General features: G+C 43.0%; 1 protein-coding gene across 5 annotated transcripts in view; it reads left to right on the forward strand.

Moving 5' to 3' along the window:
* The window catches only part of MTSS1 (MTSS I-BAR domain containing 1), a 121040-nt gene that overhangs the window by 13969 nt on the left and 92139 nt on the right, over positions 1-14932 (forward strand). For all 5 annotated transcript variants that reach the window (XM_067290168.1, XM_067290170.1, XM_067290171.1 and 2 more), the window contains exon 3: positions 2616-2689. In XM_067290168.1, the coding sequence (XP_067146269.1) occupies positions 2616-2689 (74 nt within the window). The remainder of the gene's footprint in view (positions 1-2615; positions 2690-14932) is intronic.

Genomic DNA, 14932 nt, shown 5'->3' on the forward strand with positions numbered 1-14932 from the left:
GTTAAGAAAATTAGATGCAACTTCCACCAGGATAATTTGCTTAGCATGTCCTAGTAAAATTTTGCATATTTCATATGTAACACCCATGTATGCATTTGCACATGCCACTGCTGCTGTTTTGATGTATTTTAGAAAAATACATAATTACCACCATAATAAAAAACATAAATTGAGCTAAATGGCCTAGATCCTGATGGAAAAAGATGGTTTATTGTTCAGTGAACATACACATTTGGAGTTAGCAGACATATGTTGTCCTTTTTATCAGCATAGAGTACAGCTGGTTTCTATTAAAAGAGGCCTCAAAACATTAAATAGAGTCTCCGGTAGTCTTAGCAACATTTTCTTCTGCCTTAAAAATTAAGGGAATTCCCATGCTGGATCGTTCACTTGTGTTCATTAAAGCTTACTTTATTGGGGGTTACTTTGCAAATGGCATTTTATATAACTTTCCACAGACTTCCCTTAATAAGCACCATACGTATCACATTGTGACCAATTTTGTTCCCTCTAGAATTCATTTGTAAAGTGTATTTCTGCTGATATGAATCCAAACTCCATTTCTTCACTGCTCTCCCCAAACCACAATCTCCACTAGGCTCCCTAGAGCATCAGCATTTTTTCACAGCAGCAGTGGTGGTAACAGGTATGGTTATTGGCAGGATATTTTGTGGTTCTGCATTGTTGTGAGCCATTTCTGAGGAAGCTATTGTTTAGGCTCATTTGTCCTAAACAGCTGGAACATGCTGTTCTGCTATGCCGTGTTTAAAATATCACACTTGCACATGGTTTGTCCTCTTCCAGAGATCCCATCCCATTGAGTGAGTGTGGAAAAAATAGAGGAGGTAGTAAAAGGAGGGAAATGTAGAACTTCCTTAGCCCTTTATACTATTTAAACATAGGTCTCCTGGGAAGGCACGAAAAATAATTTTATTTTCCAGTCCTGTGGTGTTGCATTCAGCACAGTGCTTTTCTAGCTACAGGAACGTGCAAGCAGACAGCTTGAAAGCCTGCGTTCAAGTATTCGCTCTTTACTTGCAGCTAGTGTGAGCTTTTTCCTGCTGGTTCATTTCTGTGTGCCCTGTCTGACAAAGGAGAGCAGATGTCACCTGAGCTGGAACCAGCTCCTCCTGTATCTTGTTACTAGAGAAATGGAACTTTGTTATTAGCAGTATAATTAATAATTAACAACATAGTACATGAATAACAGCATGACCCACAAGTTTGGAAGACTAAGTACACAAATACTGTTAAGGAAAATCCTGAAAAAAGATAACTGCTAATATTTAGCCCCAGAACTAGCTATCTGGAGAACTGTCAGGTTGTTTTGCCTGGGTATGTAGGGAGTCTTTATGCATCCTCTCAAGCACGTCCCCTCAAGCCTGATTTTGCAGTCAAATCTTGTGTGTGGTCACTAGGCCAGTTGTTATGCTGCCATTTGCGTCCTCCGTATTTTAGCACATTTGGAGCGAGACTTAGGTAAAATCTGACCTAGTGATGCAGTTCTGTGGTCCTTTCTGGCCATGGATCAGCTTTCCTGAAGATCTCTTGGGCTCTCTGAGGATGCCAAGGAACTCTTGAAGCAAAGGACAAAGGTCTTCTTTCAGGATTTTGCTTGGAGAGACTGACTGTTACGGTGAGGGGAGGAAATCAGAATTACTGGTATAAAAGATGTGTAGAAACAGAACCACGAGCTAACCGTGGCGAGGGCACAGTAGTACTTTATCTGTAGAGCCCTGGCCTGGTTTCATTTAAATCGGGTCAACCAGACTGTACACCATCAGAAGTCTGGTACCAAGCTGAGGTGCTTAGGGGCTCTAAGGCCTACTTATTTAGAGCAGATGCATTGGAAAATTGGAACTCACGTTGGCTCTCCGCTTGAATAGATGTGTGATCTCCAAGCATTTTTCACATCTAGAGGGAGAGGGAGGTTAGCGGGGCTGGCAGTTTGGACTGTAGGGTCTCCAAGATTGCTGGTGGACCTGTTGGGAGGAGGGTCGCTGCTTGGAGGAGCATGGGATCAGAAAGTTTCTTTTGAAGCAGGGAAGCTTTTTCTCTCATTCCCACTTGCTCGCAAACTCCAAAACAACCTGACTTCCAGGAAGTTATTTTCTATTGCAGAGGATGCTGATTGTCCTCAAATGAGAAATTCAGGAAAGCATTTGGTCAGGAAACTCGATAAAGGGAAGGTTCTGCATGCTTCTCCTTAAAATATATGTCCTCCTCGGAAACAGCGGTGGCTGTAATTTGTAGGCTAATGCGTGCAGTATAATGTGTGTTAGATTGGTTTTTTCATGTTTGACTACTTAATGTTAGTTCATCAGAGGGAATCAGCTAGAAGGGGAATGGCTGTGCTCTTTTGAAACAGCACCTGTCCCGTGCAATTCACTGCGCAGAATTAGCGGGGCTGCCGGCAAGTCCCCAGCCCTAACACAAAGCGAGGGAGAGATTAAGACATGAGGAGGGAGAAGGCTAAATTCAGACATAAAAGAGGATATTTTTTGTGGCCCTGCAAGTTCACACTGGTATTCTTTATAAGCCTAAATGTTTTTGGCAATAATTAAATAGGCAGCAATGAGACACTGCTAATGTTTTGTTATCTGTATGCATTTCAGGACTACAGTAGTAGCAGCTGCTGCCTTTTTGGATGCCTTTCAGAAAGTGGCTGACATGGCTACTAATACACGTGGTAAGCAGATGTGTCAATATTGAGTTTAACAGAATGCTGTGTGGCTTATACCATTTGTCGTAATAAAAAAATAAAAAAGCCTAACTTGTTACTTTGACAAGCAGATCTGTGAGACATCTGTTAGATGGACTTGCACTTTGAAAAAGCAGCACGTGAAAAAGGAAATTGTCTTTTCTTTACCAAAAAAAAATGCTGGAAACCTGTAATTTAAATGTGTCATCAATCATGTGAACAGTTCTTAATTACCATCTGAATTATATGTTGATGAATAATATTTTAGAAAGCAGGATTTATTGAAATCTGTATTCACTGACACTTTTGTACCTTAAGTAAATGTAAAAGCTGTAAGGCTTGACGTTCAGCTGGCATAAATTAGTGTAGGGCTGCTGAAGATAGAACTGATACCAGCTGATGCTGTGACCTTTGGGGTCTGTAGATAATAACAGCAGTGGCCTGCACTTGTATTTTGGAGGAAAGTCTTCACTTGCCCTTCCCCTTTTTTTCTTTTCGAGTCTGACATTACTGGTAAAAATTAATTTTCCTGAGCTGTGGTCTTCTCTGGGTCACGGCGTAAGCTTGTCTGTGAGTAGGGAGGCCAACACAGTGCAGCTGGCAATCCTTCCAGACTGCTGAGTTGGAAGGAGACAAAAGGCTGCTCCATCGTGATGTTGGAGGCACAGCGGCCAAGGCATCGCATTCAGGTGTCCTGCCAGCGGTGGGGCATTCCCCGTCATCACTGTGTGCCGCAGGCTCTCATGGTGGAGAGCATTTCCAAAGGGAATGTATCAATGCTGAGCAAGTGGCTTTTGGTCACCTCTAAACTTAAAAGCTCTGGTTTTTATTTTATTTAGCCCTAGTATATCCTTGGCATTTGACTTGAAGGGTAAAAAAAGTAACCTCGCTAATGTGAAGAGTGTGCATTTTCATTATCAGTGTGTGAGCTAAGCCAGACTTCATTCCCCCCTGTTGCTGGCTAAGAGGAGTAGTAGCAGCTGCTGGAGCAAGTCTTAAACCATAGCATGAGTACAGAGAGCAATGGTGGTTTTCCTTTTTAAAGCTAATATTTATGTTCTGATAAGAAGTTCCTTCATTATATGTGTACCTTCTGTAAATTATGCAGCGTCTACTCATGTAAAATAATAAACACTGTAGAAAGTGGAATAAACTCAGGATGAGACCCAAGCCAGAACTTCAGTTGGGTTTCTGAAATGTCTTCCCTTTGAGCGTGCTCCCTTCTCTTTCCTCTTCCTCCTGCAAAGGCAAAAAAAACCCAACCAAAACCCTTCAGCCTTGTGTTGTGTCCTTGCCGTGCTGGCAGGGCTATAGGACTTGCATTCAGACACCAGAATGATGGCAATTCTCCTTTCTGACAAAAATGGCTCGTGCAGGTTTTGAAGGGTATTTTGCTCTTTCTGCTGTGTTATTTGGAAGGGGTCCAGCGAGCGTTGTGTCTCCTCTCTTATCTCTTAGAGCGCATCCCTTACAAAAGGAGCTCTGTAAATCGCGGCCAGCCAAATGTGTATAGCTCCTCTGTTCTGTCTTTCTGCCTCCCGTGACTGGGAGAATAGAAGGGAATTTTGTTTTTATTTTTAGAAGCTGATGTTCTGGGCAAAGAATCAAAATGCCAAGCTTGTGGTGGTTCTGCTGTGCCTCCTAACCCAGCTTCCACTCCTGCCCTTTTGACTGTTAGCATGGAAGTAGTCTATTGCCTTGGAGCATCCTTGAGGTTTTGCACATGGGTCCTTCTAACAAATATAAATCCTTCCAGCTTATCCTGGATAGGGATAAAATTCTGGCCCAGTTGAAGTTGATGGCAAAACTCCTTATGACTTACTAGGGCAAGATTCATTAAAAAAAAAAAAAAAAAAGTGTTTTTTGCTATTAGTATAAACAACCATCTTCAGAAAGCAAAACAAACCCAAACAAACCTGGTGTTTTTTCTTCTCTGGTGTGGGGATTTTAATGGGCTCTTAATTTTCCCTTTGAAGAGTTATCTAACTTGAAACAATTCTGTGCTAAATTCGGCCTGTTACTTTATAGAATATTTTTGGTTGTCTAATCAAACACCTGGATTGGCTTCAAACTGTTTTGAGGGTGCTCAGTTAACATGTTAACTGAAGTCAGCAAAGTTAATTTATAACCTTTAAGTTCTTGTGCAAGGGTACATCTTCTTAAATACACATCCAAACGTTAAAGATAAACTATGAGAGCAGGAGATACACAAGAGTTGTGTAACGCTTCCCGTGGCAAAGGTAGAGAGGGCTGGTGCGTTTTGAGTCATAGCTATAGGTTGCCACTGCGTGAGCCTAATGCTGCTTTGGAGAACTTGATGCGAAAATGTTGGAACAGATGCCCATTTTGGTGTTGGCACCCTGTGGGATGATTGAAGTGTTGTAAAGCTGGGTGCTGTATTTTATTTGTAATAGCTCGTAGCTTTACTGAAAGTTGACGTGTTGTTTTAAGAGCCGGTGATGGAGCCGATGAAAGCGTTTGGTCAGTCAGCAGAAGCGCTCTCTGGCCGCTCTGTAATCTGTGCGCATCAGCATTAGCTTTCAAAGAAGAAAGTGTTTGCGTGGCTGTACATGTCCGCACGCACGCAAGGAGGGAGGAGGAATACCTTTGCAGATACCAAGGGCGCAAGGATGAGTATGGAGAACCTATTGCCATCAGCTCCAGTCCTTGTGCCAGCTGATACCTTTCGCTGCCTCGTGTGCCTCTACCGCTTTTCTCCCTCCCGATGTGTCTTTCGTTCCATGTGGTTTGCTTCCTTCTAATTCTGTAACAGTAATGATATTACTTGACATTCACATTCCCATCTGGAGCTCAAAGGGAGGGCGTAACAGGAGCTCTGCCTGTAGTAAAGCCAGGAGGTCGGATGAGCCAGGTAACCTGTACTTTGCCATATTTTCCTGACATCGTAGCTTTTGGGGTCAGAAAGGTTCCCACTGTGAAGTAGGCAGCGTATTCTCTCATTTCAGTATGCAGAGATAAATTTCCTGACCAATTCTAATCAGGATTTAATATGTATGTTTAGCTTTCTATCCATTCAGATATGTGTTAACCTACAGTTCAGTGTCTCTTTTTCCCTGAGCGTTAGTCAGTTCAATGCTTTTTGATGTCAGCCTGACATGGAAAAGTATGTGGAAAGTGGCCCTGAAGAGTCTGTTGCCAAAAGGTTTATTTCTGTGGGTCTGACAGTGTGAAAAAAGATCATCTGCTTGGGGCCCTCTGTTTTTGCTCAAGTTGCACTGCTGAAGATCACTGTTTCATTGTAATGGATGAAAGATATTAATGTTTACAGAAATTAAACCCTGGGTTTTCCGCCATGCTCAAAATCCGTTTAACAGTTCCTGATGAAATTCTTGGGTGGTGGGGTAAGATGGCTTACCAGTTTAATTGTGAATGTGCTTTTAGAAAGTTTATCCTAAGCCCCCAAAGGGAGGGTGATAACTTACATTTTCTTACCCAGCAATCAACAGGCAAAACAAAATGGAGAGGAAAAAGTAAACCTCCAAAAGCTTTTTCTCCCTCTGGACTGTTCATATAGTCATCCTGTTTTCCTCAGCAGTTGGACTCTTGCTAGAAGGACAAGTATCCAAGCACCTGAATTAAATTTTTTTTATATACATGCATATAAAAATATAATATACACACACACACCCCAAAAAAGGTTGTTAAAAAATAATGCATTGTGGGAAAGAAAAATAACTTCATTTCCAGGGTTTTTTTGTTTGGTTGTTTTTTTTTTTTTTTTTTAGAATGTTATATTTCTCTAATAATGCAAGTTATGTAGCAGCATGTGCTGTTTGGTGGTAACAGAGATTTAAAAAAAAATTACTTCAGAAATGTTTTGACTTTGGAGTTCTCATAACATGTACATGTCTATCTAGCAGTTTGTATTCTTCAGACTTTGCTCGATGTCCAGCCTGGCAGAACTCATTAGTCTGTAGTGGAATCTAGTTTTATTTCTCACTATATTACTTAAGAGAATACTGTTAAGAAAGAAACTGAAGTAATTTAAACCTAGACTTTGAAACTCACAAAATTTGAACAGAGATGCTGCAGTCTACCTATAAACCTCAATGAAGTTTTGCTTTTGGGGAGGTTTATGCTTGTGAGTTTTAATTTGGGGTTTTTGTCACATGGCTTAAGGCTTTCACTGTTTGAGATCTTGAATGTTTTTATTTGCATCAATTCTGACTGAGGCAGGAAAGACAAATTTATATCTGAGAAAGCAGGTGAGGAGTAACTATTCTCCTTGTGTTATGAGGGACATTAATGCTAAGGCATACACACTTCTTTATATCTATTTAATATACTGTCAGCCACTTCCATAAAACAAGCAATCTTGCCTACATGCTTTTTCACAGGTGTAAATTAAAACTTATGGAAAGATGATCTAAAAGCTTTGATTTACCCGAAGCTTAAAATTGATTTTCAAAGTGCAATTTTTAATGAGGCAGCTGATATCCACTCTTGTGGGTTTTTTGGTTTTCATATTGAAGTGTTTTACATATACATAGGCGTGTTTGATATTAGCAGGCTAATTAAATTATTTTTAAGAGATGTATAACACAGAGCTTTCTGTGGCCAGTTGGATTCGATGGATCGTAATGCTGTTTGAGGTTGCCTTGTTCCAACTTGGCAAGCCCTACTAGAGGTATGTTTTCCCCACCTTTGGTAACTTTGACATCTGTGATGCTGCTTGGCGCTATTTATGCTTTCCACCTCTTTCACTTTACGGATGTCAGTGAGGACTTGGAGGCAATGCTGAGCTTTAAGATGCTGCGGAAAAGAGCTGGAGGAGATTGCAGCTGAGGGGCCCGAGGGTTTGAGGGCAGGGAGGGGACAGCCATGGATGGCCAGCCAGCTGTGAAGTGACACTGCGCGGAGCTGGAAGGGAAACCCAGCCCCAGCCTGCACAGCACAGGGCAGCGGCAGGGCAACAAAACCAGCATAGCCATTTCACGTTACCCTTGCGAGGGACAGGATGTATTAGTCTGGGTGAAGTGCTGCATTAAAGTGTCTGTACCTTCTTCAGGCCCCATTAAACTTTATCAGCACTCAGCAATGTAAATGTAGTTTAATGCTTTTAATTATAAAATTAAATCTCATTAACTTCTGCGAGCATCTGCCTAAGGTAGCTCTTGTACTTTAGTGTTCGGTGGCTTCCTTTCATGTTTAACAAAACTGCTTAAAGTAATATCTTCAGTGCAGATTTCTGTCTCTAAGCAGACTCTGCATCCGTGTTGCTGCAGGTATTGTGTGAGCACACCTTCAGATACCTCACTTTAGGATGTTTTACTGTTGTCTTGGACAGGAGAAATGGTACGTATTGATATGAGTAATTGGTATGAGTGGCTTTTCCCAAGGTCACAAACTGAGTCCGTTGCAGAGCTGGAGTTGGCGTCCGTATCTCCCAAATAAGTGTGCTTAGGCCTTCTGAACAGTCCCTGCTCGCTGAAAATGGGCGCAGTGCAACCACAGGGATGAATCTTGAACCCTTGGTGCCACAGCAAAACAGTATGGACAGTACTGAAAGGCTATTTTTTCTCTTTCTGAAAAGCACGATGGGAGACTGAGGGGAGAAGGGCATTTTCAACTATATAGCAGAGGACCAAAAATATGGATAACGTTTTGCAAAAATCTTAATACCTGTTTGCAGTCATAGGAAGAAGCTACGATAATGATCTCTGTGTAAATCCAGAGTGAAAACAAAGCTGGCCACAAGAGGAAAAGGTTTCTCGTTGTTAAACTCTTGTCTTAACTTCTCTTTAACTTGAGATGCTCTCACTCAAATAACGAGATCTTTGTTAGAGCTTCCTGTCAGTTAAGATAAGACTTTGTAATAAGCACTTACTTGTTTCTCCTGTGGAGTCTTTGAAATAAAATAATACGGACCAAGCTCTTTCCTTGCAGATTTTAAAACACAAGATAATCAGGAAGAAAATTATTTAAATAAACCATTCAGGCTTCCATTAGACTTTCATGCAGGTGATGCAAAACACAGAATCATTTCAGAGCTGCTGGCAGATAACTTTGAAGCAGGATACCTGTTTACACAATTCGTTGCATTTTGAGAAGCAGGACATGGAAATGCTTCTTTCCAGCGCTCAAACTACAACATCACGTATGTAAGAGAGGCAGTGCTGTTTTGTTCTGTTTCCTCATTCCTCTTTCTCTTGGCATGTAGCCAGCGCCAGCCCAAGGCTTTGAACAAGTACTGCGCTCTGAAAGCTGTGCTGCCGATGCGAGCCCGCTGGGCTGGCACAGTAAAAATGGGATGGAAGTCTTCCTGGCTGGAATTTAACGTTTATATTCCCGCACACAAGAAACATGATCTGATTGGTTTGCTTGTTAACAGCTAGATTTTATATTTAGGGGATGAAAAGGGCGAAGGACCCTAAGGCAAGGAAGACATTCCCAATGCCTTTTCCTTGGGTGAGTGCATGCATTGCAGCATTAAGGAATTTTGTTTAATTTTGTTTTTCTTTTCCCCTTAAGATCAAGACAAAAGCTAGCTCGGGGTTGTTGGCAACATTTGTGCTGCTTTGATGCTCCTAGCTGAGGAGAAATTTCCAGTGTGGTAGATTAAAATAAACCCATAGTAACTTGTGTAGTCAGCTAACCCGTGGTGCAGTGCACAATGTGGTGTATAAATAAACTTTGTATTTGCCCTACAACTCAGTATTTTTTTTTCTTTTTGAGCTTGAGGTGCTTTGCTAAGAGACTGAAGTGTTGTTAGGAAAGGCGTAAAGCAGGTGATGGTGTATGCTGACAACAGAAACAAATGGGAATGCAGAAGCGTAACTTCTGTGAAGGAGAAAAATAAAAGGTTGAGGGGAAGAAGTGCAAATAAGCTGCTTTAATGCTTCGTCCAAGGAGTGGGCAGGTATATCAAGATAGGAGTAGCTGGTGTCTTTTTTCCTGAGTAAATGTAAATCTGTGCTATCATCCGAGTCAGAAATCTTTAGTGGGAGTGTGGGGGAGAGGAGGAGGAAGAGGAGACAGTTAATGTTTCATATGTTCAATATTAGCTGTGGTTTTTCCTCTCCCCTTCCTTAAGCAGCTATAGTGCTTTTAGTAGAGGAGAATGTAAGGTCCTAATTTTTCTGCAGGCTGGAGATGGGTAGGTTGATTGCTGTTCCCAGGTGCTGTCTCTGACTGACTTTGCATTTGTGTAGGCATCTTCAACCAGAGCTCCTACACTTCAGGAACTAAATACTGTTTTTGTAGCTCCAAAGAGCTTTCACGGGCTTAGAAATAGCACTGAACTTTTGATATCGTAAGCATCCAGTTTGAGAAATGATGAGGATAAATCATAAATAACTCTAAGAATTTCCTTCAGCTAATTTATTAGATGGTGTGTGAGAGGCAAGGAGGCGAAGGCTTCCTTTGGATAATGGGATGTGGATTTAAAAATGGAGGCTGAGGTTTTGGTTGGTGGTTGGTTTTCCCAGTGTAGCACATCTTCCTGTGGTGGGAGATCCCCTTTCAGGCTAATTCCAGCAGCCTTTTAATGTGATAAATTGCTCGTTGGCACATAGCAACAATTCTGTAGTAACCACAACAAGAGAGTTGCTGCAGCTTTTATTTCTTTTCTTAACATCACAGGTTGGAGAGTAACCACTGCTGAAGATCCATTTCCATTGCATTTTATTTAATATTTTATTTGCATTTATTTGCCATTGGATGAAAAGGGAGGTGGAACGTCTTGTGGAGGAGTATTAAAAAGTCGTTCCAGATTAAGCGAAGTTTCCTGTGAAGCAGGGTGGTACTTGCTGCCTTGTAGACCTTGCCCACCAGGTACCTTGGAGGCAGCAGAGCAGTTGCTGTAGATGTTTCTGCTGCCTCATCCCTTGAGACTTGCAGCTGTCTCAAAATGCAGGTTTGGTTGTTGCCCTCTTCTTAGTCAACCGGGATGCAGCTTCCACCGAGGGATAATGTGTTGGGAAAGGGTTGGGCTGCTATTGGCAGCTGCCTTCATGCAAACTTGCCAGAGCTCTAGGAGGCCTTTGCATTGCCCTGGTGAGGGCCAGGCGGTCACCGAGACCTTGCTGTGCCCTATCGGTAGGTTCCTTCAACTGCTTGCAGCATTTCTGCAAAGAAATGTGAAAGTACAAGCTCCAGCAGACTAGCGTTGAGCGGAGTGTCCAGAACAACGGAGCTGTCTAATCATTAACAAACAAACCCGTGGCATTGCCGTGGTCTAACAGGTTTTTTGCCCTCCATAATACGCTTTGCCTCCCAGATGGATGCTCTTCCATGCACTTTCAGAGGTGTCAGGACAATGGATCATATGCGTCTGCTCCGCATGTGTCCATGCAAACTAGCATTCCTACTGCCAGGCGATTTGCTCGGTGATATGATTCATCTCATGTTTGCATACCTGCTGCTTCCAGGAAAGCAGGACATGTTCATGGTAATAATGAGGTCTTGCTTAAAATAGACCAGCTTCCTTCATTTTCTTGTCCGTCTGTTTGTGCGATGGTTTGTCGGGTGTTGCCAGCACAAATGTTTGTCCCTGTTGCTGTGCAAGCTGTTCCCCCCTTCCCTCCTCCCCCAAACGCTAGTTTTCTTCAGTGAAGCAGTTTCCTGATCTTTTCATCCCTGGTTGAGGTAGCAAAACCTGCAGCGTTCAGTCCCATGGGCCCGTTCAGAGAGGTGGGGGAAAAATCCCGTTGGTTCTTGAATTTCGCTAGAAAATCAGCATTGGCCCAGGACAAGAAGTGTATTGTTCTGTCGACTCCCTCTTCCACTCCCATGCTTGATGAAGTCCAACCTGCAGAACTACTTCTGAAAAGTTAAAATAATGCCATTACCTTGGTGTTTCACTTCTCAGAGCCCTGCTGTGGCCATTATGACTTCTATAGTGTTGTTTTTTGGGTTTGTGGGGTTTTTTCCTACAAACAAATCTGTGACTTGCCCTCCGTTCAGCTTGGTTTTGGACAGGATGGAGAAAGAAAGGAAGATGGGCTGTTTCCAGAGGACCTTTGGGTTGTGACCTGACCGCATTTCCTATGCAATGCTTGGACTCTGTGTGTACATACGTATGCTTAAATCTTTGTGCTGCTTTGCTTTTGTTGCTTCTAACCGGGCTTCTCGCATAGCAAAAGGAGTGTTTTCGCATCTAACGAAGCCACTGAGAAATGCTGCCACCTTTGCAGCAGTGGTCCTGAGGCGGGCTGTGCGGGAACCCCTTCAAAACGAACGGCAGCGGCAGTGGCGCGCGTTCATCTGCAAGGTGGCGGTGTCGTGGGGTGGAATCGGGCCGGTCTTGTACGCTTGGCCCCTGCCGCTGTTGGGAAATTCTCCTCTCCTGCAGCATTTATTACTATGTAAAACAGAAATCTGCATGATTTCCTGCAGCGAGCGCCGGTGCTGAGGGACCGGTTACTATAGTAACTAATTCCAAGGAGCTGGCTGGGACTTGACTTCGGAGCTGTGCTTGAGCCTGTTCCACAGTTTGGCGCAACCCCGTGCGAGTATTTGATTGATTGCAAACAAGAAGATAGAGGTTGTGGCAGCCGTCGCCACAATAGCGGCGCGCACGCTTTCCGTGTGCTTTGAGGGATGAAAACACGCGTTCTGCAAAATGTAGGAGCTGGACTGGGAACCGTGAAGAACACGCTGGTCCCAGCTGTATCCTGGCATCGCTTGGGCCCACCCCGGAGTAAGACACAAGCCTGGGAACTGGGTGTGTTTTCTCCAAAGAATAATAGCCCTCGCCGCGGCCGCTGCTCTGTTTTGAAGCAGAGCTGGTTTCTGTGCCGCTGCGCGTGAGAAATAGCGTCGCTAATGCGGCTTCGTCCCCAGGACCAGCCTCTGCCCTCGCTTCGGCTGGGCAGGACCACTAAATGTGCATGTTCTGCACGGGTAAGCAAGGAAGGGGAAATGGGAAAGGCTGAGGATTCACGTGTAGGCTGTGGGATGCCTGGCAGTTTGGGAAGCTTGGGATTTACAGGTAATCCAGAAAGCGTAGTGGGGTCAGGTGCATAAAAATACAGCTTAGGAGTCCATTTAGGGTCGCTTTCGAAGTAAAACTTGTCCATTTGACAGAGGTGGGGAGGCAGCGCAGAGCAGTGGTCTTTCTCCAGGAGAGTCCTCCAAGTATAGAAGTTGGACCTAGCCAGGAGGTAATACTTCTTGCTCTCTTTTTTTTTCCTTGTAGTTCCCCAGAATTGTGTTGACGCTAAAAATTTTATGGTCAAGTAAGCTTACAGCACTGACAAAATGAAGTCTGAAGAGATCTTCATCTGTGATTGGAAATCAGCTGGGGTGTATTTTTTGCACATTGGCTTTTGTGCACCTGCAGGCGCACACATGCGCGCGCGCACACACACCCCCCGATTGAGAGCGTGGTACCAAGGAAAGAAACTTAAAATGTTTTCTGAAAATTGATGGCTGGGTGAAAAGAGATGGGAGAAGCTCTCAGGTCGCTTCAGCAGCATCGGTGCCATGAGCCGACACGAGGGCAGCCTTGAACCGGCCACCACAGGAGCTGCCTCTTGCTCATTTGGTAGTCAAGGATGCTGGAGGCAGCTGGAGAGACTGCAGAGAAGAAATGGATAGTGGGCAAAAAGCCCACTTTTTTTTTTGAGTAACGATGCCTCTGAAACATTTGAATTTGGACCACTCTAAGATACGGCTAGACTGACAATTTGAAAAGCAGTATTAAAGTGTCTTAACTCAAGAATATAATGTTGCTGAGAAATCATATTCTTCTGTGTACTTCTGTAGAAGTACAAAATCTCCCTTCCTTGCAAGCAGGTACTAAGCAGAGTCCAGCAATGAGGTCTTAGGCTAAGATTGTGTTAATTTTACACAGTATACCGATACAGGTCTGAGACACTGAGTTGTTATAAATAAGTTAAACCCGAAGTACATTTACTAAATAAATGTCTAAGCTGCATATTATGATGGATTACGCCTGCTTTCTGACGCTTGTTCACTTCCTACTAGTTTGCAAAATCACTGCAGCCCACTAGACCGTGTTTGCCTTTGATGCTGTTGTGAATGTGTATTCCTTTTAAATCTAGGTTATCTCGCCTGGAGAGCAGGAGCTCAGTGTGAGTGCTAGTCATACGGGTTCAACGGTAAAGAGTTCACATGTTGCTCTTCTGTAGCTGCCGTACAGGCAGGAGCCTTTAGTTTGGGGTATAATCAGGGGCATGTCTGAGCTATTAAGATGAAATTTAGCTTGCTGCTGGGGAAATGAAGACCGTCACTGAATATGTACCGTGATGCAGAGCCCTTTCCAGACCGCGTGGTTCAAATGCCACCATATCCATTCGGGATGGATAATTGATTTTGCTAACAGGCTTTAATCTTCCTTTGTAAGCCTGAGGTTGGCTTAAGTAGGGACTTAGAAACTTCACATGTCTCAAGCTGCGTTTTAACAAGTATTTGAGCTATTCTTTCTGAAGTGGCTGCCTATTCTCAGAGCCTCTTTGTTCTTCACAATGTGCTTTCTTTGCTGGCAACCTTACTAATTTAACATGGCTCCCAAAATTAAGGGGCTGGGGGTGGGGGAAGAGCTTGGTGTGTGTTATCAAATAGGGTGATGATAGTGCTGAACTTTTGGCATGTATATAAGGAAAGTGAAGAAAGTGAATGAGATACTAGTGTAGCATGATTTTCTGTACCAGTGTAAGTGAGCTTGAAGTGCAGAAGTGAATATTTTAAAACAAGTATGTGACCTTTATTAAAATAGAGCTTTCTTGTTCAGGCTTTGCATTGGATTTAATAGGCGCTGTCATAAACAAACTAACGCTTTCAAAAACGGCCGCCCGTCTGCCCATCCTGAATATTGCCAAGAGATTTTTGGACTAGACTGGCAATAAGTCTTTGTCCTGTTCCCTGAGGAGAGGTTGGTTAATGAGGGTTAAAGTATAGTAAGGTTAAAAAGTAAAATTATTCAGTAATCTTTCCAAATTTCCCTGTCTAGCACCATATTTTGAATGATCTCTTGTCTGTTGAAAATGATCAAAGTTTTGACTTCCATGCCAAATCTGTTTTTGAGGGCATGATCACAGTGGATGAAACTACCTATGCTTTTGAGTTAATACTTCTGTTTACTTCAAGTTAGTCCCAGTTTGATTCTAAGTTATTTTCAGGTGTTATTTTTATCAAAAAAAGGAAGCTGGACACAAAAATCTGAGCTCTTCAGGTATTCACAGAAAATGAAGAACGTATGAACAGCTTTATCCTCTCTCCCTCTCCCCCTCGCTTGTGCTCTCTCTT

Source organism: Apteryx mantelli, chromosome 2 (genome assembly GCF_036417845.1).
Source record: "Apteryx mantelli isolate bAptMan1 chromosome 2, bAptMan1.hap1, whole genome shotgun sequence".
NCBI lineage: Eukaryota > Metazoa > Chordata > Aves > Apterygiformes > Apterygidae > Apteryx > Apteryx mantelli.